Raw genomic sequence first — 27344 nt, 5'->3', positions numbered from 1 at the left:
CAGAGGCTGGGACAAACAGGCCTGGCTCACTAAGCAATCACCATTAAGGGAAAGGTTAAGATCACTTACAGACAGACATACCTGTCGTTTTAGGGGTGACAAGCACAGCAGCACCAGATATGCTGACCCAGGCATGAGGACTTACCATCCAGTTAGGCCATTTTCCTTCTGGCATGTTTTCCATCCAGGATGTGATAACCTCAAACACACTGTTCCCAGAAGGAGTGTTTAGCTCACTGAAATAATTGTTGAAGGGAAAATCTGCTTCTTGAATAAAAGGCAGCCCATAATACATCATGGTCCTGTCGGTACTCTCTCCATAGGCTTCGGTCCCCATGAACCTGGAAGAGTTGGCAGGATATAGTGTCCTCAGGGCCCGTCAGAAGACTGGGAAGTATTCTCCAGCTGCTTCAGTCTGCTTGACTATTAACCATATCTGGCTGGGCTCACTAGGAATCATAATCGAGCCAGATGGCCAAGTAATAGCACGCTGGGTCACCTGGATGATTTCTCATTTCTCATGGACAGTAAACCCAAGGACTAGCCTGATACTAGGCTGTGTCTTAGAGTTAAGATACACATTTGAATCTCAGTCAATATTGTTCTCTTCTTCCTAAATCTGATTAAAACTCAGTAACTTCCATGAGCACTTTATCAATTCTCGTCACTCTGCTTAGAATGTACAGTGTATGTGCAATCATCTGAGGGGGTTTTCCCCAGAAACCTCTTGATAGGAATCCCTGTAAAGTCTCACTTTATTACTGGGGTGCACTCTTGGTTAATAAAAACCAGCACTCCAGGGGCGCCTGGCTGGCTCAGTTGGTAGAGCACATGACTCTCGATGTCAGGGTCATGAGTTCAAGCCCCACTTTGGGTGTAGAGCTTACTGAAAAGCAAACACTGTCAGGGAAAGACACATTATCCTGAATTACCCACATCAATGCTGGCTTTACCTGTTTGAGGTAAGGACATAGTATATGGAGCCCGGGTGTTTCAGTTCCAGTCCCATCCCTGCCATTACCACCTGTGTGACCATTGCCTCCGTGCTTGGAGTCTCCCATTTCCTCATCTATAGAATTGGGATACCAATCAGAGGACCTACTCTAAGGAGGAGAAATTTCTTTAATTTTTCTGTTAATGCTATTCGGTGATCTGTATACACATAGTAAGAGATTTACTGAGTGTTTATTATGTGTCAGTCCCTGTTTTAAGGGCTTCATCTACATTATCTCATGCAGTCTCACAAAACCCTGATGGGGTGTCACTGTTACCTTTTAATTACTGAGAAAATGGGACTTGTATGAGGGAACCAGTCCAAGGTCACACAGCTGTCCACAGAACTCTGCAGACTCTGATTCCAAAGCTGTGTTAGCAAACCATTGTGACCTAATAGCAGCTTAGTTGAAACATGTGGATTCATAATGTACACTGGACACTAACAGACCAAACAGTAATGATAAAAATAGAATAGTTAATGGCTAACATTTAGATTATATACTACCTTTTAAGTGATTTTCACAAAATTCCTGTGAAGTAAGTATTTTACAAAAGAGGAAACAAAATCAGCAAAGTTAAGCAACGAGAAAGAATATACTAGGCCCTGGCATAACCAAATTATAATACGCTGTAGTCATGGAGGTTTGTTGAGTAGCTTGAACCTCAGAATGCCTGCCTGTGAGGGATTAACTACAGGTCACACCCTACGCCCTTGAACAGACTTATGTCCTATGGTTACCTGTATCTCCCAGGCTCCCTGCTGTATTGGTCCATTGTCTGCCGGAAGCTCCGGACGATGTCATGCATTCCCACTTGCGTGGTGGTGAAGTCATGGTACAGCTCCCAGTATTGTGTGACCGTGTCCTTTAGAAGCAGAAAAGCATGGTTGCCATCATTTCACGTGTCAGATGCCCATAGTTGGCCTTACGCGAACATAGACTATCTCCTCAAAGGGCTCAAGACAAGGCAAACATGCTGAAAGATGATCCTAGGACTTTCAATGCTAAGGGGTTTTGTAGCCGGAGAGTAACATTCATGACTATTAACTCAATCTGGTAAACAAACTTTGCTGAACATCTAAACATTAATTATAAGTGCATTTAACAGAATCCTCCTCCCAAACATTTAATTCTCCTAAATGCTGCACTTAAAAGACAAAGAAAACATAGTTCATTATTACACCTACACTTGATCTGCTTATAAAATTACTATTCAGAGTGTCATAGTTTAGAATAAAGGCTAGAAGCGGTAAAGAACCGCTTTGCCACAGTTTCAGTAATTTTTCCTGATATTCATTCTGTGCCTTGCTAGGGTTACAGTAATCCAGAATCCGAAGTAAAAGATCCTAACACAAGCCAAGGTTGTAAGCCCTGGGCTGGGACATGGACAGTGTAAACCCGCAATGCCATCCACTCAGTGGACCCCTTTTTAATAAGTGAACTTGCTTGTTAGATCAAGTAAAGTTTTTGGAATCTTAGGTCTCTTCCTGAAATCACTTTTTCTTTAGGTTTTTCTTGGATAGCGCACAAAACCTATTGTTCTGATCACATCATAACCGGAAACATAGGCCTCTCTTACAACATCTCATCATAATTAGCAAGGTTTCTTTGAGATTTCTTCTCCAAGGATAAGTGCTTCTCTTTGGGACTAATATATGACTTCCCCTGCCCCTTCATTTTTCCTATTAGAAATCACGTGCTTTACCCACCCCACCAAAAAATAGCCTTTGGTTTATGACATGCTCTCATAATTAGTCCATGCATTGCCAAATTTCTTTAGTTAATTGACTTGGTCTAATGAGATTAATAAGTACCCATAAATCTATTACTCAGGACAAAAGCTAGACATTGATAATTAACTATTTCATTTTACTCTATAAAAAGGACTTCATGCTATATATAATTGTTTTAGGGTTTTTTCACTAAACATACAACTAAGATTCACCCATATTGCATGTCGCCGTAATTCATTTTGACTGATGTATAATATTCCATTGTGTAAAACTACAAATCCATTATTTTGAAACCCATTTTAGGACTCCTGTCCATTTAGCGATGGAACATAGAGTGTAGATTGGTGGCAACAGAAGAGCACAGTGGCGTCCTGATTACCGTTTCTCATGCATGACATGGGCGGAAAGGTGAGAACCACTGATGTGGAACCACAAAGAGCCCAGACTCTGTAGTGAGATAGGCTTGGTTTGTAATTCTATTTATCACCTCTGTCACCCCTGAGAAGTTAACTTCTCTAAGATGTCCTAATGGGGATCATAAAAGGTCTCTCATGAGCTGTTGCAAGAGTTAAATGGACTGTCCTAAGTAAACACAGAAATACAGCAGACATTCAGCAAGTGTTTGTTCCTTCTCTGTGTCCTTTAATGACTACAAAAGCACCTGGGGAATTACAGGCCTCCTCACTTGAGCTCAATTGAGATGACAAAAGGACAGTGAATAGTTCTGGCTGTTGGTGGAGTCCAGTGTCCATGCCCTCAGAACCCTTATAACTAAAGTACTCCTCAAGGATGCCCTACACCAGACAGAACCAATGGAAGGAAACATCTAGGCATATGGATTTGAAACTCTTGTACTTCCTGAAGAAAATGATTCAGAGCACTTTTTATAGGGGCGCTGGGCTCAGTCAGTGGAGCATGTGATTCTTGGTTCTGGGATTACAAATCTGAGCCCCATGTTGGATTTACTTTAAAAAAAAAAAACTATGCTTTAAATTCGGATGTTTATATTAATAAATTTAACTACATTCTCATTTCTGGTCATTGGTGTCTCATGCTAAAAAAGAAAACATGGATGACATTTTCGGAAAGGGGGACGAAATAATGTTTAAAAACTTTACCGGTATTTGAGTCTTATTCACTTGGGTTTCATCTCTCAGATGCTCTGCTTCCAGAAGAAACTTAACAGCATCGAAACTAAAGCCATCCACACCCTTTGCGAGCCAGAACTGTATAATTTCCTAAACACAAAGAAGCAAAATGCTTTGGTTACATTATCATAATGTTTAATAGAAGTGTGTCTGTAATGACTTCCCATCATAAAACGGCCATCTCTACACACGAACAAGCACAGCACTCATATAGTGTATTTTATCAGCACTCACGTAGGCATAGCAGTGTCTTAATATAATGAACTCTCAGTAACTGCATTAATGGACCCCCGTGCTTACCTCAAATTTGAATTCAGAATGTTACAGTGGGAATTGATGTTATGAGCATGTTCGCAAAGCTTAAAGAATCACTCAAAAGGAATGAAACCACAATGAAAGGACTCAGGAGAAACTGGGAACATTATCTTCCCACCATGCTCAGTTCCTTAAGGAGGACTCCAGACAGAGAAAATAGCTAAGCATCCGATCATGAGGAGTTTTTCCACCAGACTGAGAGATTCTAGAAGGAAAGACTGCAGCTTTCTTGCCTCTGACATAGCACCGGGTCCTTAGTGAAAATACACAGTATCAAGCCCGAATAAGTCCACCATGCTGTGATACTGTTGGAACACTAAAAGTACATGTCCCCTGGCTTCAGGGCATCTACAGAGTAGCTGGGGACACATGAGACAGGAGAGTGTTACCTAATAATGCAAGGTGCGGTGTATGTAGAAAAGAGATTCTTTTGCAGGGTGTTGGAGCTCCAAGAAGAATGAATTTAACATGGGCAGACACACCCAGAGAAAGAAGAGCTACATTTCCACCTAGACCGTTGGGAGTTTATCAGGGAGTAAGATTACAAAGAACATTCTGGACCGTGTAGGACAGGATGGCCAAGCACAGAGGCAGAGACTGACTTGGCCTGTACTGGGGCAGGTGGGAGGACCAAGTGGCCTTGGAGAGCAAAGGGTTTAGGTCTCAGCTCCCCATCCCTCCTAGCTGTCCCTACTCCAGCACCAACCACAAGCTACCCTTCTGCAAAGGGACAGTGGCTCTCCCCACTTTCCTTGGCACATCCCTTGCAAAGTGGAAGGTTTTACATTAGAACAACAGTCCGTAATTCAAAGTACTAGAGTTAAGTAGCTAATTTATGGAGGGGAACAGAGCCATAGCTCCAAAATGAAAACCATCCCCAAAATCACACATTTCCTTCAAAGTGTTTCTTGTATCTACATGTGAATATAATATGGGGCCTCTAGAGTTTCTACAGACTACATGCAAGGGTTAATACTGCTGAGGTCAGGTCCCTTTAAGGTGACATTTCTGAATAACAAAGCTTGAAAAGCATTTTCAAATCTAAAAGGCTGCTGCCAATCTTAGCATGGACACAACTGAACCAAGTAACATTAAGCTGGCTCTACCCACACAAAACCCACAAATTTGTTCTTACTAGCATCTTACTCTTACCAAATACATTCATTCAATAAGTATTTGTGTTCCAGCTATGCGCCAGGCACTTAGCGAAGCCCGATAACCAGGAGCAAAATACAACAGACCTGGCCCTAGGTCTCCTGAATTTTTTTAGAATCCCCAAGTAGACGTCAAATAGCAATGCAAAAATATTTAAATCACAGCCAGATAAAGCTTTAAAGGAGAGGAACATGGTAGTGCAAAAAGGTGAAGTAGCAGGATTTGCCCTAGAGGTCAGCCAGCGCAGCAGGACAGCAGGAAGTGAGGGCACTCGGTTAGAGGTTGAGAGAAGTCAACAGATACTAAGGTACCCCATTTGCAGAACAGTCTCTGGCTCCAGGGGTCAGCTCAGCATGAAGCTAGCCCAGCTTTAAGCTTCAGAACCCCTCACTTACCTGGGCCCCTTCCTACTTACCTTCCTTCCCTGTTCTAAACACTCTAATTTTACACTATTTTAAGAAGGCCCCAAATTTCACAAGCTTCACCCCCCACACGACCCGGGTCCACCCCCAGGTGGCACTCTGGACAGGGTGGGGGTGGGACACAAATAGCTATAATGCCCCCAAGCCATCTCTGACAAAAACGCCATGCCGTTGTAGACATTAAACTTCGGAGCACTGATCTCCTAGGGGGGAAAATCTGCTCTCTTCGTGGGGTCCTTATTCCCTCTGGGAATCGTTAGCCTTGCCAGCTGTTGACCCAGCCATAAAAAATGAGAAACGTGTATCCCAGCAAAGGTTTCTGGCCCTGGCAAGGGTTTTCGCTTTAGTCCAGTAAGAGAGAACTATCGTCATTTAAAGAGAAAAAACAGTAAAAGCTGGATGGTTATTTTTGAGACTCATTGTAAATGACAGATAATCCAAAATTTGCTCTTGAAAAATATTTATTCTCCCAACTAGGTGAGAAAAGGAGCTCCAGACCTTAATCGTTAACCCTCTCTTCACTCCAGTTAAGCTTTCCCAGGGTGCCAGATGCGGAAATGGGCACAGAGCCTAGTTCTGCCAGGTCTGGGTGACCCACCGAGGCGCCATGGGACTCCTGGGACAGTACATTGTGTCCCTGATTCCTGTACAACTCCCATGACATCACAGAGTCCCGGTTTTTCTGCCGGGCACCTTTTCATTCTTTTCTCCTTAACTCACTGCTCTGAGTAAAAAAGGAATCAGTTAAACATTACTAATATCCAAATTCATAAAACCTCGAGGCAAACCTTTTCTTTGGAGATGACTGAAGTTACTGGGCCCATTTACCTAAAAAGTTTAGTCTGGGAAATAGAAAAGCTCTGCTCTTACATGTGGTGATCTGTAAGACATCGTCTTTAAAGTGACATACACCCACAGGCGTCCATCTCGAGAAGGAAGGAGAAAGTATAGGATATTTTAGAAGTACAGAGAGAAAACTATATGCTCTGTTTATAAGCAAAGGAAAGAAAACGGACCCTACTGATGTTCAGATATCTTGGCAGAATTCTGGGCTAACTCCTTCAGGAGCAGGGCGTGGAGGAAGGATCAGGAGCTCAGGATGCTGACCCGTGCGGATCCCGGCCCATCTCCCCACGGTCCATGCAGCTGCCTGACCTCACTAACCCGCCTTGCAGAGTTCTGTGAGTACTCAAGGTACTGCTGCTAGAGTCCATTCACATGCGGGTCTTTATATTACCTGATCTCTCTGCAGTGTTTGACCCTGCTGACCAAACTCAGGTCTTCCAGAAAAGCACATATCCCTTAGCTCCCGGATACCTGCTCCTCGTCTGCCACTTTTCTCTGTCTATTCTGCAGTCCTTTAAATATTAGAACTCTTTGGGGCTCTTACTCTCTGTTCATTTCCTTTCACAACAGTATTTACTCATTTCTTTACCCACATATTGATTATTTAACAAGTATTCAAATGACAAGGAACATGCTGACTTATATGCCTTACAGAGATTAAAACACTTAGCCCCGAGGCGCCTGGGTGGCTCGGTTGGTTAAGCGTCTGCCTTCAGCTCAATTCATGATCTCGGGGTCCTAGGATCGAGTCCCGTGTCAGGCTCCCTGCTCAGCAGAGTCTGCTCGTCCCTCTCCCTCTGCCCCAACCCCCGCTCATGATCGATCTCTCTCTCTACTAAATAAATGAAATCTTTAAAAAACAAAACACTTCTCCCCAGTCAACCCTACAACGTGTGTGCCATTACTGTCCCTATTTTACCAATGAGGGATCGGAGGCACAGGGAGACGAAGTACCTTAATCGAGGTCATAGGGTTAGTAAGTAGCCGTGTCAGAACTGGTACCGTCTGGCACCCTTACCCATTTGCTCTGCTTCCTCCTCCAAACCTGCCCCACTCAAACCCCTTCTCCAAAGTCAGACTTCCAAAATGCAAACAGAAAATGACTTCCCGAAGAACTTATAAAGCCAAATCCTCGCCACAGCCTTGCCTCGTCCCCCTCTAGTCTCATCGAGTCATCCCTCTCCATATACCATGTCCCAGCCATATGGGGTGACTCTGAGCAGCAGCAATGTGCCATGATCCACGCCTTCCCTCTGCTTGAAACCCTCTGACCCAAGCCTCTTCCCTTGGTTCAGTCCTACTCATCCATTCGGTATCACAACATCCTCAGAAAGCCTGCCCTGCTCTCTCCCACTCGCGTCCAGGTTAGCTGCCCACCCGGTGTGTACTCCTATCTCCTACGATCACAACCACCCAGTACAGCTTACTGTAACTGCCTGCTTCATTGGCTACTCCCCTTTGGGGTATAGGCCCCACGATGGCTACAGCATGGGTCCAGTCCACCAACCATCATACCCCTGGCATGTGATCAATACCTCATACATACTGTTAAATGAGTTAAGGATTTAGATGGAAGCGCCTGGCATATATGAGGTGCGATAAATGGCACAGTGATTATCAGGAAGCACAGAGCTGGTTTATTAAGCAGGGAGTGAGTCCATTTCATTTTGGATTGAGCTGCCGACACCGTGCTCAGTAGGAGCAGAGCTGACATTTACAGTCTGGATTCCATCTTAAGCCAGGGCGGTGGCTCCCTGTCCCCAGCTGCCATGACCACGCCAAGTCCCCAGGATCCCACACCCCAGGGCTCAACATTTCCACATGGTGGGATAAGGGTCACACCGACACAGTCCAGGCAGAGGGCTGGGCTCCCTGGAGTCTTTCCCCTGCTATCCCACTAACCCAATGGGTCACTTCTCTCTGGACTTCAGTTCCTTCGTTTGTCAAATAAGGGATTTGAGGGCAATGAAAAACCAAAGTGATTACAAAATACTATACAAACGGCAGCCCCCACTTTCTCCAAGAAGGCTTCTAGATTTCTCTAGGGAAACACACTCAAGCCCTGAGAGATTCAGGGCAGAGCCAAGTCCCCCGAAGGCCAGCACAAGGGGGAGTACACTCCCACTGTGCAGATAACCCGAAATCTGATGGGAGGCAGGAGCAAGAAGTCTCCACGAGTGCAAGCAGGAGTCATTCCAAACGCTTCCCCCACCACAAACTCTCTGGGTTGCAAATTATTAACCTGCTTAGCTCGCCTGCACAGATAAGAGCGACTGGGGGGTAGAAGGGTGTTGGAAAGTCCCCTTCCCGGGAAAAGCCTTTTGAGGAGCAAAGAGCCTTCCCTTTCAGCTTCTCGACCTTTCTTACGTATTTCTAATAGCAAACCTAGACCAGCCTGGCAAAAATGCCCAACCTTCAACTGGAGGCAGTAAGGATTCATCCCAAGAGGGATCTCATCCTGTTGAGACTAGTAAGGCCTCTGTTCACACACTCCACTACCTGGGTGCCAGGGAACGGCTAGAGCATCAAAAGCTAGCGAACGTCCTGGCTGGCACATTTTGCCAAAATGTATCGCAGTCCTCTGAACACCTCCACACAGTCCGTCGCTGCTGCCGCAAGGAGCCTGGAGAAATCCACCAGCCGATAAACCAACTGGATTATACTCACATTTATGAATTTCCAAATGAACCCCCTTGAAAAGGCTGAGTGGGAAAAGTGAAGCGCGGAGACAGAACCCGCTTTGCCCAGGTCAGAAGTGAAGTTGTGGGTAAGAGCGTGGACTCTGGGTTTGAATCCTGCCCTCTCACTCCCCAGGTGGGGGGCTTTCCCTCTTTAAGCCTCAGCTTCCTTCTCTGTAAAATGGTCCTGCTATCTCCTAAGTGAGGCTTGGTCTGAGCATTAAACGAGATGATGCAAATAGAGCATTTGGCACGAAGTTAATGGCCAAGAAGTGGGTGAGGGCGGGTCAGGGGGAAGGTGCAGGTCAGGGTGCGTAAGTGATCTGTGGTGATGGAGAAGAGAGTCTGCACCCCGCCAAAGACGTTTAAAGCTAACTCCTAGTTAGTAGCTGTGTCTATCCCCCTTCACCACATCCCAACCCCAATGAGACAAGGCTGCCCTGACAAGGGGGCTACCTCTAGAACAGATCCCAAAGCAATTCATCTAAATTCTGGGAAACATCAAACACGTATAGTAAAAACAGCCTTAAAACTGAGGAATCTACAGGAATATATTTAACAAAAGCCATGCAAGACTTGTACACTGAAAGCTACAAAACAGTGTTGAAAGAAAGTAAGGACCTAAACAAGTGGAAAGACGTCCTGTGTTCCTGGATCAGAAGACAACATGGCTAAAGTGGCAGTGCGCCCCCAACAGATGCCCAGATTCAATGCAACCCCTACTCAAATCCCAACAGCAGGCTTCTTTGCAGAAATTGACCAGCTGGTCCTAAAATTCATATGGAATGTATATGATCCAGTAACTCCACTACTGGATATTCACCCGAAGAAAACGAAAGCACTATCAACAAGATACAGGCACCCCTATGTTTATTGCAGCATTATTCACAACAGCCAAGGTATGAAAGCAGCCCAAGCGTCTGTTGATAGAAGAATCGATAAAGATGTGGTGTGCGCGCGTGCGCGCACACACACACACACACACACACACACACAGAGGAATACTACTCAGCCATAAAAACTAATGTGATCTTGCCATTTGCATGGTATGGATGGACCTAGCGGGTATCACGCTAAGTGAAATAGGTCAGACAGAGAAAGACAACTACCCTCTAATTTCACTAATATGTGGAATCTAAGAAACAAAACAAATAAACAGAAAATAGACTTTTAAATACAGAGAACAAACTGGTGGTTGCCAGAGGGGAGGTGGATGGGAAGATGGGTGAGACAGATAAAGAGGATTAAGGGTACAAGCTTTCAGTTACAAAACAAGACATGGAGGTGAAAGATGCAGCACGGGGAATACAATCATTGTATCCTAACAACATTGTGTGGTGACAGATGGCGACTACATTTATTGTGGGGAGCACTGAGTAGTGTATAGAACTGTCAAATCACTGTGTTGTATACCTGAAATGAATCTAGCATTGTATGTCAACAACACTTCAATAAATAACAATAGTACTTGATCACCAAGAGAGATACAAGTACCCAAAGAGCCAAACAATCCTGAAGGAGAATAAAGTTGTAGGACTCACACTTCCCAATTTCAAAACTTCCTATAAAGCTACACTAATCCAGACACTGTGGTATTGGCACAAGAACAGACCTATAGATCGACAGAGCAAAACGGAGTCTAGAAACAAATCTGGACATTTATGGCCAACTGATTTTCAAAAAGGCTCCAAGACAGTTCAATGGGGAAAGAATAATCTTTTTTATTTTCATTTTTTTTAAAGATTTTATTTATTTATTTATTTATTTATTTATTTATTTGGGGGGCGGGGGGGTGGGGGGAGAGGAGAGAGAGAATCCTCAAGCAGACACCTCACTGAGTATGGAGCCTGCCACGGGGCTCCATCCCAGGACCCTGAGATCATGACCTGAGCCAAAATCAAGAACTGGATGCTTCACCAACTGAACCAGCCAGGCACCCCTACGATTTTTAAGATTTTATTTATTTGAAAGAGAGAGAGAATGTGAGCACAAGCAGGGGGAGGGGCAGAGGGAGAGGGAGAAGCAGACTCCCCACTGAGCAGGGAGTCCGAAGTGGGGCTCCACCCCAGGACCCCAAGATCTCAACCCCAGCAGAAACCAAGAGTTGACACTCAACTGACTGTACCACCCAGGCGCCCCAATAATAATCTTTTTAAAACACACTTAACTGGGGCGCCTGGGTGGCTCAGTCAGTTAAGCCTTCGGCTCAGGTCATGATCCCGGGGTTCAGGGATCGAGTACTTAGTCAGGGTCTCTGCTCCGCAGGGAGTCTGCTTCTCCCTCTGTCTCTCCTCCCACCCGTTCTCTCGATCTCAGTCTCTCTGACAAATAAATAAATAAAATCTTAAAAAAAAAAAAAAAGCCACACATAACTGGAGAGCCACATGCCAAAGAATTAAGTTGGACCCCCTCACACCATTATATATATATAAAGTAATAAAAAAAATGGAACAGAGACCTAAAATGTAAATATTGCCACCGTAAACTCAGAGAAGAAAACATAGGAGAAAATCTTCAGGACCTTGGGTTAGGCAACGGTTTTCAAACGACACTGAAAGCACAAACAACAAAGGAAAAAAATAGATAAATTGGACAACAGTTTAAAACTTGTGCTTCAAGGGACGCCATCAAGAAAGTAAAAAGACAACCCACAGAACGGGCGAAAACTGCAAGTCACGTATCCAGAACATATAAAAAACTCACAACCAATGACAAAAAAACAGATAACACGATGTTAAAACGGGCAAAGGATTCAAACAGACATTTTTCCAGCAAAGATATAAAAAAATAAACCATAGGGGCCCCTGGGTGGCGTCTGCCTTCGGCTCTGGTTATGATCTCAGGGTCCTGGGATCGAGCCCCATATGGGGCTCCCTGCTTGCTTCTCCCTCTTCCTCCACACTCCCCCCCTCCCGTGTTCTCTCTCGCCCCTCCCTCCCTCTCTCTCTCTCAAATGAATAAAATCTTTTTTAAAAGTGTAGAAAACAAAAATAGGGGCGCCTGGGTGGCGCAGTCGTTAAGCTCAGGGCGTGATCCCGGCGTTCCGGGATCGAGCCCCACATCAGGCTCCTTCGCTGGAAGCCTGCTTCTTCCTCTCCCACTCCCCCTGCTTGTGTTCCCTCTCTCGCTGTCTGTCTGTCTCTGTTAAATAAATAAATAAAATCTTAAAAAAAAAAAAGAAAAGAAAAAAAGAAAAATAAGCTATATAAGCACAAGCAAAGATGCGCGACGTCATTAGCCACCGGGGAACTCAAACCCCAGTCAGGTGCGCTCCCCAGGCCCCAGTGACGGTTCTCAAACACCCAGACGGCAGCAAGCGTCGCTGAGGCCGAGGGGAGGTCGCAGCCCTCACACACCGCCAGAGGGAATGGAAAACGGTGCGGCTGACTGGGAAAGCAGCCGGGCAGTTCCTCGAACTGTTAAATGGCGGTTCTAAATACGCCGCCTAACATGGACACAGAGGCAGATGCTGTACGACTCCGGTTACATGGAATGTCCGGAACGGGCATGTCCGCAGAGACAGAAGTCGCAGATGCCCGAAGTGGGGGGCCGAGGGGGACCGAAGGGGGCCTGGAGGGTACGGGGCTTCTTTTGGGGTGAAGAACATGTGTGACATCAGCAGGGATACTGCGCAGCCCTGTGCAGACACTAAAACCACCGCACTGCGCGCCTGAAAGGGGTGAACGTTACGGTGGTGTGACCGGCCCTAGAGGGTATTATTTGAAAACAACAAGAACACACCTCGGGGCTGTGGGTGCCCTTAGTGACTCGGAGGTGACGGCCTGCCTCCCGCGCCTCTGGCGGACACGGAGCGCAGTGGAAAGGGACCCACGGCTGTCGTTCTGTTCCGGTCCCCTCCCTACGACCCACCTCAGGGCACGAGGCCACTCAGCTCAATCCTCGCGCCCGGCCACCACAGCAGCAGCTCGGCTCCCGCTTCCCTGAACTCCGGGGAGGGCCACCGCGCGGCGACAGCCGACGGGAAACGTCCTCCGGGGGCCACGGGGGCCTTCAGCAGCTCGGCGGGTACTCCCCGTGGGATTAGCCCCCCCCCCCCATTTGGGGTCTCATCCCTGACCCTCCCTCACGTCACCCTGCGCCCTGGTAGGCTCGCCAGAGGACACACAGGACGCCAGCTAAGTTTTCACTTCAGATGAGCAAGGAGTGACGTTTCAGTAGAAGTCGGTCCCCAACAGCGTCCTGTTCATTGTTCATCTGACATCACACTCGCGCTGGCGTCCTGCATGTTCACTGGCTAGATCTGGCAACCGTCCCACGAGCCTCCAGGTCACGTCTGAAACACACGAAGCACACTCTCACCTCGAGATCTCTGCACTGGCTCTTGCTTCTGCCTGAGATTCTCTTCCCCCAAATCTCCACAGGGCTCCCCTTCCAACTTCAGGTCTTTGTCCAAGCAGGACCTCAACATGGGGAAGTCTCCAGACCAACTTCTGCCTGGCACTCCGAGGTCCCTTCCCCTTAGGGACCACCTGACGTGTTATATATTTAGATGTTAACTGTCTGCCTTCCCCTCAGTTTACAGGAAACTCCTTGAGAGCACAGCTTCTTTTAGTCACTGCTGCACTCCGAGGGCTTAGAGCAGGACCTGGCACGGAGCAGACAGGAAGTGACGCTTTTACTGAGTGAATACAGAAGTGCTGAGCACTCCAATCTTCCAGAGAGCCCCTGAGACAATACTGCTGTCGGCCATGTTTCACAGATGAGGGACTGGAGGCGCAGAAAAGCTAAATACCTCACCCAGGGCCCCACTGTAGCCAGCAGTGCGGCTGGGTCCTGGCACAGGTTCAGATCCCAGAGACCACGCTCTGGCCCACCTGACTATATCAGCTCAATGTCACAGGCAGAAGGGCACCTCTGGGGCACCTGGGTGGCTCGGTCGTTAAGCGTCTGCCTTCGGCTCAGGGCATGTTCCCGGCGTTCTGGGATCGAGCCCCACATTGGGCTCCTTCTTTGGGAGCCTGCTTCTTCCTCTCCCACTCCCCCTGCTTGTGGTCCCTCTCTCGCTGGCTGTCTCTCTCTCTCTCAAATAAATGAATAAAATCTTTAAAAAAAAAAAAAGAAAGAAGGGCACCTCAGAGCGAAGGTACCAGGTATTCTGCCTCCCTCCCCGGTCACTTGTTCTGGGTGAGAGGGAGGAAGGAACCACCAACATGTCTGAGGGTCTGTATTTGCATCAGACTCCATAATCCCGGAGTTCAATCATAGTACTTGGCTTTGCCTGAACCCTTCTTGTTCAGCATCAAGTGTACCAAATAATGACCTAAACACCGTGCAGTGGAGACGTCTGTGTGGGTATCCGTACTCACTTTTATTTCTTCTTGCACATCAAGATTGTAGAAGTTTAAATCCGGTTGTTCTCTCAAAAACTGGTGGAAATAACACTGGTTTCGTACTTCGTCAAAGTGCCAACTGGAGTTTCCGTAGACACTTAACTAGCAAACAGGAAACAGCAAATCACTTACTTAGCATTCCTATAATGGCACTGCCCACAAAGAAATGATCATTATCATCCTGGCCCTGTGCAGGCTGAGTGCACAAATCCTCAGAATCTTCCTTCTAGGGAGAGCGCTAGATAAATTAAAGCCTTAAAATGCCACCCGCCGGCCTAGCGCTGCGCAAAGGTGGTTGGGATAGATTTGTAGAGTAGATGGAAGCTGTTCAGGACAACCGCAACGGCAGACCGATGCTCTCAAACGCAGAACAAGGCCAACGTAAAGAGCAGACATTTCTAACATATCTTCTTGAACATTCTATCCAGGCTCTGGACTCTTGTTTGCGAAGTGATGCAAATGTGGGTCATTTGGGGAGAAGGACACATCCCACTGGTCTTGGAGTTTGAATCCACACAGGGAGAATATTTAAACCGTATCCTCCCAAAATTATTAGAATCATTCACTTAAAAACCCTACTAGCCCTCAGGAATAAGAGAAATCTAGCAACTTCAAGTGTTGGTGCCCAGCAGTGTTTGACACGGGAGCTGACATCCTGTTTCGAGGAGCGCTCCCATCTGTGACTCCAGAGCGTGACTCTCCTTCACCTCTCACCCCTTCTCACTCTACGTGGTTCCTTCAGTGTGACAGTTCCTCAGGGCTCTAGCTTGGGCTTTGGCTCCTTTCATGTTAAAGAGAACATCTGGGCAACATTTAAACACTAAGGGATTTTACATAAATCTTGTCCTTTTTAATGGGAAGATCCCATCATGCCAGGTCCACATCCCCATGGTGACAATGGACTAAAGCTAAGTCGTAGCTGCTGCCTTCAAGGAAACACACCCTCCCCAGCACACCTCACGGTCCACCCTGACATGAACCAGGATAGTCACTGTATGTATGAGCGAGAAAAGATGGGTATCCAGGAAAAAAAAAAAAAAAAGCCACCAATCAATTTCAAAGGCACAAACAATCCGAAAGAAAACCGAGGAAAGAAACCATGAACAGATGTTTTGCAAAAATGGAAACTCAAGTGAATAAATGCATGAAGAAATGCTCAACATCATTAGTAATTAAATAAATCTTCACTAATAGCTAGATGAATGTAAAATTAAGTTTGCAAAAATGGAAACTCAAGTGAATAAATGCATGAAGAAATGCTCAACATCATTAGTAATTAAATAAATCTTCACTTATAGCTAGATGAATGTAAAATTAAGACCTCAATGTGATACCAATTTATGTTCACTTGGTAAAAATTACCAAGCGTGGCAGTACCAGTAAATGGAGAATATGTATTTTTTATACTGCTGAAGGGGACACAACGTGGTACGACCACTCTGACAACCGGTTTGGTATTATCTTGCATCACAGAGCATTCGGTATCAGACACCCAGCAATTTCACTGCTAGTCATTTGCCTTCAAGAAGCTCTTGTACCTGCACCCCAGGAGAAATCGATGAATGAGAATGTTTGCCATGGCATCATTAGTAATAGTAAAAATATATATAAAATAACCCCCTAGAAACAGCCCAACTGCCCATCAGCGGAAGAGTACATAAGTAATCATGGCGTGTGCACACGGTGAAATAGTACGTAACAATGAAAATATATAAACCACACCTACAGGAACCTACCTGAAAGAATATATTTTTAAAAGATTTTATTTAATTTATTTGACAGAGAGAGAGAGAGCACAAGCAGGGGGAGCGGCAGGTGGAGGCAGAAGGAGAAGCAGGCTCCCCGCAGAGCAGGGAGCCTGATGCAGGGTTCGGTCCCAGGACCCTGGGATCATGACCTGAGCCAAAGGCAGACGTTTAATCCACTGAGCCGTCCAGGTGCCCCATACATGAATGAATATTAAAAACAGAGAAAAAGCTAGTTGCAGGAGATTTATATGTAGCAGGACATTTATCATAGAGTCTAAAACAGGAGAAACTAAATGATAAATCTTTTGAAAATATGTAGCATATGTAGGAAAAATAAAAGCAAAAAAAAAAAAAAAAAAAAGCAAGGACTTGGAAAACCCCCAAATTCAAGGTAATGGTTACATCTAAGAGGAGGCATGGGGAGGAACAGGGAGGAGCACAAAGGTGGTTTCAACAGCATTGGTAACGTTCAAGTTCTTAATTTGGGGGTAGGTTCACTGATGTTCACTATATTATTACCTCCCCTAGCTTAGATACACATTACATAGATTTTCTAACAGTTTTATTCGGTGAATACAGTACACTGCACATGTTTAAAGTGTACAGTTTGAGCAGTTTTGACCTTTATGTTCATGAACCTCTCACCATGATCAAATAGTGAACATATCTATCCTTTGTGGCCCCTAGCCCCACTCTCCCACTCCTCCTCATCTCCTTCCCATCCCTTAATAACTAATCAGCTTCCTGTCACTGCAGATGAATTTGCATTTTCTAGAATTTCATGTAAGTGGAATAGTACGTACTCTACTGTCTGGCTTCTTTCCCTCCACATAGTTTTTTTGAGATTCGTCCATGATGTTACCGGTTATCAATAGTTCATTCCTTTGGGACACCTGGGTGGCTCGGTCGGTTAAACGTCTGCCTTCAGCTCAAGTCGTGATCCCAGGGTCCTGGGATCGAGCCCCACATTGGGCTCCCTGCTCAGCGGGGAGTCTGCTTCTCCCTCTCCCACTCCCACTGCTCATGCTTTCTCTCTCTCAAATAAATAAATAAAAATACTTGAAAAAAATAGTTCATTCATTTTATGGCTGAGTAGTATTCCATTGTACAGTTATACACAAGATGTTTATACATCTGTCATATATTATATATCTTTGTACGTACCAACTATTATACTAAAAAAAAAAAAAACCTACAATGTTGGCTATAGTGGAGAACAGATGGAAGGATGGAAACTAGATGCCAAAAGAGGAGGCTGTTACGGTCCTATAGGCAAGAGGTGATATGTTTCAAGTATGGGTGGCATTTTTTTTAAAGATTGTATCTATTTATTTGAGAGAGAGAGCATGAGCAGGGGGAGGAGCAGAGGGACAGGGACAAGCTGACTCCTTGTTAAGCACAGAACCCAACACAGGGTTTGATCCCATGACTCTGAGATCACGACCTGAGCTGAAATCAAGAGTTGGACACTTAACCAAATGAGCCACCCAGGTGCCGCTGGGTGGCAATTTTTAAAAGCAGACGATGCAGCTGGACCATGCGGTCATTAGCCCGTTCATTTACTGGCTGTGTGACCAAGGGCACGGTGCTTAACGTTGCCCATCTAAAAAACAGGAACTAAAATCGAACTCACAGGATTGCAGGGTGGATTAAATGAATGAATGAATATGACACACTTAGCACAGAACCTGGCACATAGGAAGCGTTTTAGTAAATGTTTGCTAAGATCGTGCTCGTTAACAAGTGTGCAGATTGGGGAAAAGAAAAATTAAGGTGCTAAAACTACCAGGATTGCTGATGACCTGTTCACCAGGCCGCACACTGGGACTACTCATTAAAGTGGGGGTGTGGGGGTATAATGTTGATTTTGAGTGCCTGTGGCTCATCTAAAAGTTGATGGCTAGGAGCCAGCCTCTTTAAGCGTTTATGGAGAAGGTCAGGAAGAGAGGAGGAGGGCATGGAGAGTGGAGATCCAGACGATGGAGGGTGAAAGGCTCTGCAGAAAGCAGGAGAGATGGGGACCAGAGCAGATGGAGGGACCGGCCTGAGACAGGGGTAGAGTTGCCAGATAAAAACAAGACATACAGGGGCACCTGGGTAGCTCAGTCAGTTAAGTGTCTGCTGACCCCAGGGTCCTGGGATCAAGCCCCACATCGGGCTCCCTGCTCAAACAGGGAGCCTGCTTCTCCCTCTGCCTGCCGCTCCCCCTGCTTGTGCTTTCTCTCTGTCAACTAAATAAATAAAATCTTAAAAAATAATAAGACATACAATTAAATCTGAATTTCAGGTTAAGAATGCATAATTTTTAGTATAAGTATGTCCCAAGCAATATTTTATACTAAAAAACTATGAATTGTTTATCTAAAATTCAGATGTCATTGGGCTTCCTGGATTTTTATCTGTAAATCTAGAAACCCCAGACAAGACTGACCTGGCCTCGGCCGTAGAAGAAGTGAGTAGGAAGAAGGTGGGTAGAGGAGAGGCAGGGTTGGGGCGCCTGGGTGGCACAGTCGGTTGAGCATTCAACTCTTGGTTTTGGCTGAGGTTGTGACCTCGGAGTCGTAAGATCGAGCCTGGCATCAGGCTCCGCACTGGGTGCACAGTCTGCTGGGGATTCTCTCTCCCTTTCCCTCGGACCCTTTTTTCCCTGCCCTCTTTCTCTCTCTCTCTCTCAAATAAATAAATAAATCTTAAAAAGAAAAAAAAAACAGAAGGCAGGTTCAATGACTTCGGCTCTCCCTTTGAAGCAGAGTTTGCTGCTGAGCACGGTAAGATGGGGAGATGGCAGGTAGAATGTTTAAGAAGAGGGCCTGCATAAGAAAATCCCCAAGAAGACTGGATGGCTCAGTTCATGTGGGGACAGTGGATGTGCGATGTCTCCGAAGGCTGAGATACCAAGGTTTAGGCAAAGAGAAAGGGGATGGGCAGGTTATTTATGGCTCGGGTTTTATTGGACAGGGAGTCACAACATCGGAAAAGCAAAGGGGTCTGGAGAATAAATAGCAAGACAGTTACCGACCTAAGGGGACACTGAGTCTACGTCGGGCAGAGTGGGAAGTGAGGGAAGGAGAGGCTACTAGAACGTATAGGTTTTAATTTGCTAACATATATCCATTCTACAATGAAATAAAAAGTCCAAATCCAAATGATTAGGACGCTTGGGGAGCTTATTTCTACTTCTTCGGGAAACTTTCCTCTTCCCCAAACTATACCCATTAATTTTTTCCTTAGAAGGACTTTATAAATAACCAGTTTAATCACTGAAGATCTGCCCATGTTCCCTTTGTAAATCAGACAAGTTGGTACTTACCCAGTTGTTGGGTGGTATGGTTGTGCCATTTTCGTGCGTACAGTCATGCCAGATGTAATAATCAGTATATTTCCCTGTCCGGTTCCGACTCAGTTGAAACCAAGCATGTTTATCACTGGTGTGGTTTGGTATGAAATCAATTATTAATTTTAAACCTGACGAGTGAAAGTATTTCAAATGTTAGGAAGAAATTATTTTAGAATAATACACGTCAGTTAAGGAAATAATGCTTTGCTTTAAGTAAGCATTTGGAGAATGCTTTTCTCAACCCCTCCTACCCCTCCCACCTCCCTGCCACTCAGTTTACTTTTATCGTGTATGGCTGCGACCAGATTCTCAAAATCTTTCATCGTTCCAAACATAGGATCGATTTCTCGGAAATCTTCAACACCATGTCGGAAATCTTTAAGGGATGATTTATAAAATGAAGTAAGCCAAATGGTTTTTATATTTAAAGTTGTGAGATAGTCCAGTTTCTCTTGAATACCTAAAGAAAAAATTCAAGGCCATGAAAAAAAAAAGTTGGGTTGTTTTAGTTGAAGGATTAAAAATAAAACCATCATGCCTAAAACAGAAATATTTATATTGAAACAAATATTTGGAATTTGGTTGAGTTTGAGTGAAATTCAAATAGAAAGGTCTAGTTCTACACGTAGCACCAAGTGGGTCTTCTGGCAAGAACCTCTGACCTTTAACATAAACGTGGAACATCAAACACATGTAGGTGTGCATTGTTCATATTTTACACGTAGCACTAAGGCTACACGGCCACCTGGGTGGCTCAGTTGGTTAAGCATCTGACTCTTGAACTCGGCTCAGGTCTTGATCTTGGGGGTCATGAGTTCAAGCCTGACACTGGACTCCACAATATAGAGCCTACTTTAAAGAAATCAATAAAAACAAACAAACAAACAAAACCAAAGGGGCATCTGCCTTCGGCTCAAGTCATGATCCCAGGGTCCTGGGATGGAGCCCCACAGTGGGCTCCCTACTCAGTGGGGAGTCTGCTTCTCCCTCTCCCTGCCTCTCTCCCTGCTTGTACGCGTGCTCTCTCTCTCCAATAAATAAATAAATAAATAAATAAATAAATAAATAAATAAAAATAAAACCAGGGCTACAGTATTAATTTATCCTACACATGGTTTTTGAGCACCTAATCTAGGCCGGGTACTGGGCTAAGGGCCACAAAGAAGAGTAACACGTGGTCTAGGCTGCACTATCCAGGATGACAGCCACTGGCCCCGCGTGGCCATTGTTGAGCACTTGCGATGTGACCAGTGTGAACGAGATGTACCATAAACGTGAAACACTCACTGGATTCTGAAGAATGTAAGAACGTACAATACCTCATTAATACTTTCATGTTGGTTATATGTTGGAATGATATGTTGGCTTAAACAAAACACTTTATTTTTTTTTAAGATTTTTATTTATTTCTTTGAGAGAGAGAGCACAAGCAAGGGGAGAGGCAAGGGAGAGGGACAAGCTGACTCCCCACCAAGCAGGGAGTCCGATGCAGGGCTTGATCCCAGGACCCTGAGATCATGACCTAAGACAAAGGCAGATGCTTAACTGACTGAGCCACCCAGGTACCCCTTAAACGAAACACTTTTTTTTTTTTTAAGATTTTATTTATTTATTCGACAGAGACAGAGACAGCCAGAGAGAGAGGGAACACAAGCAGGCGGAGTGGGAGAGGAAGAAGCAGGCTCATAGTGGAAGAGCCTGATGTGGGGCTTGATCCCATAACGCCGGGATCACGCCCTGGGCCGAAGGCAGATGCTTAACCGCTGTGCCACCCAGGCGCCCCTAAATGAAACACTTTAAATGAATATCATTAAAATGGATTTTAAATTAAAATTAAATTTTTTTAAAAGATTTTCTTTTTAAGTAATCTCCACACCCAACGTGGGGCTGGAACTCACAACCCCAAGATCAAGAATTGCACGCTCCACCGACTGAGCCAGCCAGGTGCCCCTAAAATTAAATGAATTTCTCATCTTTTTCCTTTTCACTTGTTTGAATGTGGCTCCTAGAGAATTTATAATTACCTGTGTGGTTCACATTCTTTTTCCTTTGGACAATGCTGAAGCCAAGAATTTATACAGAAGAGAATTCTAGATTTGGCTGGGTAGAGACACAGGAATGAAACTCTTTGTACTTGGAACCTTGTAGGATCATTAGCAGATAGCGTGTTTTTTGTGTGGTTCCGGTTCAGAGTCCTAAATGCAGATCAGAGACTTGAGTCTAGTATTCAATCTCCAGGCACTTTCTGTGGGACCCCTGTGAGCCTTCCCACAGCAATTGGAGGTCACTGAGGCCAAAGCAGAAAGCCTCCTGACTCCTGGCACTGGGGCTCCTCCCCTATAATCAGCTGCTTGTTTTTATCCTCCTTGAACCTCAGCTCCCCCATTACAGGTGTCTGTGAGACCTCCAAGACTGTTTACCGCCAACAGAAGGATTTTGATTTAAATCAGAACGACAATACAATGTATCTTAAGAATTAGTGCAAAGGAACAGGATGTTAAAAACAAAGGTCTGGAGAGACACAAAGTAAACAAGGGATCCCAGGCCTCCAAGGGGCAGAAGGCAATCAGCAAAAACAAACTGAAACCCGGAATGGTTCCTTCAAATAAGAACAAACAGATCCCCTCCACATCGAGGACAAAGACCTATTGATTAAAGGAAACAGCTAGTCCTTCCAGGCAAAGTTACTGGAAAGGACAAATGTAGGAGCTGATGAGACCCTGCCCTGTTCATGGGAATCTGGGGTATATCGAAGGAGATTATGAAGGGAGGGCAGGAAGTGGGGAGTTTGTCTTTGGGTTTAGGGGTTTTAGCTCTATTCTGTCAAAACATCACTTTTGCTAAGCCTTTACTACACAGAGGTGGCAGGGGCTCGGGCCACGCCGGCAGGGGGGTGTGCAAGGGAAGGCACCCAGATAGCTTACAAGGCACTATTGGAAGGTGCTGGAAGTAGTCCAGAGCCCCGCGGGAGCTCTGGGAAGGGGAGTGCGTGCTCTGAGTGGGAGGCTAAGCACAGATTAATGCAGAAAACGGGTTTCAACTGCACCTTGAAGGACAGATAACATTTCAACTGGTGAAGACGCAGGGAGACACGAAAAAGAGAAACTGATATGAGCGTGAAAAGAAGCCTTTTATTAATTATGAAGGACAGTTGGAGATTTTAAGTTCCTATTTGTAACATTTTAAAGTGAGATTAAACTCATCCCCAGGTCCCACACTCTATTAAATCAATGTTTTATTTTTTTTCAAACTAAGTATTTTTATCAAAAATTGCCTTGTTATTTTGTTTCTTATTGTTACCCTGAACTAGGGAGACCATATCAACCAAGTTGCCCAGGATAGTTTCAGCTCATGCTTGCAGTCTGGCAAAATTTTAGTTTTAAAAGTGTCCTGGGGTTGGGGGGGCGGAGCACCTGGGTGGCTCAGTCAGTTAAGTGTCCGAATTCTGATTCCAGCTCAGGTCATGATCTCAGGGTGGTGAGATTGAGCCCCGCGTGGTGCAGAGCCTGCTTAGATTTTCGCTCTCCCTCTCCCTCTGCCCTTCCCCTCCCTCTCTCCCTTCTGAAGGAAGGAAGGAAGGAAGGAAGGAAGGAAGGAAGGAAAGAAAGAAAGAAAGAAAGAAAGAAAGAAAGAAAGAAAGAAGAAAGAAAGAAAGAAAGAAAGAAAGAAAGAAAGAAAGAAAGAAAGAAAGAAAGAAAGAAAGAAAGAAAGAAAGAAAATGGAAAAAAAAAAAGTGTCCTGGGGGCACCTGACTGGCTGAGTCAGAAGAGTATGCGACTCTTGATCTCAGGGTTGTGTTCAAGCCACACCTTGGGTGTGGAGATTACTTAATAAAATCTTTAAAAAAAAAAAAAAAGTGTCCTGGTTTGAGCAATAAAGTGTAAGGATATTCTACACATAACTCACTTGGAAATTATTGGCATAACTTTAAAAAGTAATTTTTTACTTTGTGTTTCATTTTGTTTTTACTAATAGGGATATTATTTTAAATAATCCTCAATTCACGTAATGTCCAACACACCCTGCTAATGCCCTTTTCCCTTTCATCTCTCAGGATTTAAACTTTAAAGCTCAGCCTATATACCTTTTAAAGATAGGACTTCACTTTTTCCTACGCTTTATGCACTAATAAGAAACGCCCAGCCAGATTACCAAACTAGCTCCTACAGATACTGGGAAAGTAATTCTAAAGCGCCACTCGGAAGACATCAACTGGAAGGTGCACAGAGGCAGGAAGCAGTTGAGAAGGAAATCTACTCCATGTCAGAAGTTAGAATCGATTAGTTAAGCATATGTACTTAGTGGGCAATAAATGAAACAACCTGTTGGGGGCTCAAAGCCTCCAGTAAGCAGCCTTTTGTCATGTGAAGAACTGCTGGGTTGTACTGAATGGCTTTTCAAATACCATAAACAGGGGCGCCTGGGTGGCGCAGTTGTTAAGCGTCTGCCTTCGGCTCAGGGCGTGATCCCGGCGTTATGGGATCGAGCCCCACATCAGGCTCCTCCGCTATGAGCCTGCTTCTTCCTCTCCCACTCCCCCTGCTTGTGTTCCCTCTCTCACTGGCTGTCTCTCTGTCAAATAAATAAATAAAATCTTTAAAAACAAAACCATAAACAGGGAGACACTCAGTGTGACCAGTCACAACGGAATGTGCTTAGGGCACAAACCGCACACAATTTGGTTTTGAGGACTGAGAGCCATAAAGCAACCTCATCCCGGCCCCACCCGAATCCGGGCCAGCACTCACCTCTCAGGTCTCCGTTCCCATCCTGGTCACTGTCCTTGAAGGATCTCGGGTAGATCTGGTACATGGGCCCCGCCTGCCACCAGTCCAGGCACTTGGGCGAGACGGCAATGATGGCTATGGTGGCCGCGGTGAGCACAAGCACCGAGGCCACCGTGAGCCAGAAGAGCACCTCCCGGGGCACCCGGTAGCGGGCCTGGCGGGAGAACTGGAACAGCACCTCCTTGGGCATGCCCGCGTACGGCCGGGCGCCCTGCAAGGTGGGCTCCGCGGGGCCCGGGATGGCCACTGCGCTGTCCGGCGGGCTGCCCGGGGCCGGCTCCTTCTCCAGGATGTCTTCGTTCTGCACAAACCCGTTGTTTGTCTGGCATCCCCGCAGACTCATTCCAACGGAGTCTCTCTTGCCTTTATCCTCAGCCATGTCCCACCGGCCCGATCCCTTCAGCGTGCCTTCCTGCAATAACAAAGGTGGCGAGGCGGCCGGCTGGAATGCTTGGTGGTGTTAATGAGCTTTCATGGTTTATAAATAAACCCGGCTGGACAAAGTCCAGCCAAACAAGAAAGGGTAAAGGTAAAAGGGATTTTTAAAAGTTCTCTGTACATCAGCCCTTGAGGCTGTTGTGGCTGCAGCCCCAACACGGAGGGAGTCAGACCTGGATTGGGACAGGGGGATAGAGGAACTGGAAGAGGAGGCAGGGTTCCACAGCAATTCAAGATGCTGCTGGACTGAGTGCACCCGTGTTCACAGCGGCATTATTCACAACAGCCAAAAGGTGGAAACAAGCCAAGTGTCCAAGAGATGAATGGACGAAATGTGATATAGACATGCAATGGAATATTACTCAGCCGTGAAAAGGAAGGAAAGCCTGTTGTAGGCTACACCATGGATGGACCTTGAAGACATTATGCTCAGGGAAAGAAGCCAGTTACAAAAGGACAGAGAGTGTACGATTCCATTTCTATCAGGCCCCGGAGACTAATTCATGGAGACAGAGAGAGTAGAAGCGTGGTTATTGGGGGTTAGAAGGAAGGAAGAAATGGGGTGTCATTGGTCACTGGGCACAGAGCCTCCATTTGGGAGGATGAAAAAGTTCTGGAGCTGGGTGGTGGGGACGGTTGCACAACAATGTAAATGTGCTTAATGCCTCTGAATTGTGTACTTAAATAGTTAAAGTGGTAAAGTTTATGTTATGTGTATTTTACCACAATAAAAAGAAACCAGCATAGACATGTTTGTTTTAGCTAGGTTCGAGAAAAAGAGACAAATAACTGCATTTTGCAGGGGGCAACAGGCTCTTCTTTATGTCTTGTTTTGAAGGTCTGTCTTCTTCCTACAAATCCAAGAGGAAGAATGTCTGGAGGCAGGGAACAACACTTTGTTATGGAAGCCAACTTCATTTTATCTCAGTTCAGGCCAACTGTATAAATAACCACTTGTACACTCTGTTGGACCCCAGGCGCCTTTGGTCTTGCTCTCTGTTTCTCACCTTCCATTCCTGGAAGCACTTTCTGAGGCTGGGGGAGGGGAGATGGGGAGACAGGATTCCATGTCTTGCAAGTTCAAGTGCTTAACTATAGGTAAATATAACTGCACTTAATACCTTCATTTCAGAGTCAATCAGGGGCGCCTGGGGGGCTCAGTCAGTTAAGCGGACAACTCTTTATTTTGCTCAGGTCACGATCTCAGGGTTGTGGAATCAAGCCCGGGGTTGAGTCCCACGCTCAGCACAGAGTCGGCTTGAGAGTCTCTCTCTGGCCCTCCCCCCAACTCATGCTCGCTCACTCTCTAAAACAAATAAGTAAAATCTTAAAAAAAAAAAAAGTTGTTTAATCATTGACAAGTGCAAAACACAATATTTGCAACTTTAAGGCAACTTCATTAAATTTAGGTGTGCTTTCCTAGAAGATTCTGCAAGTCTTCCAAGAATGTGATGATTCATGGTTCCCATTTAATCAAGGCATTTAAACAACCTTATGACTCATTTGATCAGATAACAAGAATTTTTCTTCTTTAAATAAAGCTATATGAATTCCTAACATCGCTGGGGTTTTGTTTTTTGTTAGAATGACTTAGAAGCAGTGTATGGCACAGAGGAATAAACCATTTGATTTTATCCAGGTTATTTTTTTAAATGAGTAAATCCCAATACCTAGCTCATTGAATGCACCCAGTAACTGGCATCTCTCATTATTAATTATGCACATTGTATGTCTCTTAGCAATCAAAAGAATTTAACATTATGTCTTGAAATTGCTTTACCTCTCAAAAGCATAACAGTAATTTTCACACAGAGATCTAATTCTTGAAATTCAGTTACTGTTTGGGGAAAAAACAATGTGCAAAAATACTCATAGTTTTAAAATAATTTTAAATCATAAAAAATAGCTTTTAGTTATAAATCCTTAAATTCTAAATATATCATCATATATATGCAGAGAATATATATCCAGCAATATGCCTCCATGACAAAAATGTTCCATTTCAACTTTTCCGCACTCAGGGTGGGGCTCGCACTAATGCCCCCAAGATCAAGAGTCACATGCTCTACGGACTTGAGCCAGTCAGGTGGCCCTTCTACTTCTCTACATTTTATTTAAAATAACAACTCCCCTACATTTTAAAGTAACAATAATACTTTGAGTTTCCAGAACATGCAAACTAGAATCTTTTTTTTTTTTTTAAGATTTTACTTATTTGATTAGAGCACAAGCAGCGGGATGGCAGGCAGAGACAGAGGGAGAAGCTTGATGCAGGGCTCGATCCCAGGACCCCAGGATCATGATCTGAGCTGAAGGCAGACGCTTAACCAACTGAGCCACCCAGGCACCCTGGAATCTTTTAAAAACAATTGAAAAAAATAAAAAATAAAA

General features: G+C 45.1%; 1 protein-coding gene across 1 annotated transcript in view; it reads right to left on the bottom strand.

The window, feature by feature from the left end:
- The window catches only part of SLC3A1 (solute carrier family 3 member 1), a 35645-nt gene extending 9353 nt beyond the window's left edge, over positions 1-26292 (bottom strand). Inside the window, exons 1-7 of the mRNA XM_026486771.4 lie at positions 24477-26292; positions 20009-20188; positions 19702-19856; positions 14620-14745; positions 3847-3966; positions 1736-1860; positions 146-341 (exon numbers count right to left, since the gene is read on the bottom strand). Of these exons, the coding sequence (XP_026342556.2) occupies positions 146-341; positions 1736-1860; positions 3847-3966; positions 14620-14745; positions 19702-19856; positions 20009-20188; positions 24477-24894 (1320 nt within the window). The 5' untranslated portion in view covers positions 24895-26292. The remainder of the gene's footprint in view (positions 1-145; positions 342-1735; positions 1861-3846; positions 3967-14619; positions 14746-19701; positions 19857-20008; positions 20189-24476) is intronic.
- Between the last annotated feature and the right edge of the window lie 1052 nt (positions 26293-27344).

The sequence above is a fragment of the Ursus arctos genome, unplaced genomic scaffold (genome assembly GCF_023065955.2).
Source record: "Ursus arctos isolate Adak ecotype North America unplaced genomic scaffold, UrsArc2.0 scaffold_8, whole genome shotgun sequence".
Lineage (NCBI taxonomy): Eukaryota > Metazoa > Chordata > Mammalia > Carnivora > Ursidae > Ursus > Ursus arctos.
The sequence above is the reverse complement of the archived record's forward strand: the minus strand, read 5'-3'. Positions and strand labels throughout refer to the sequence as shown.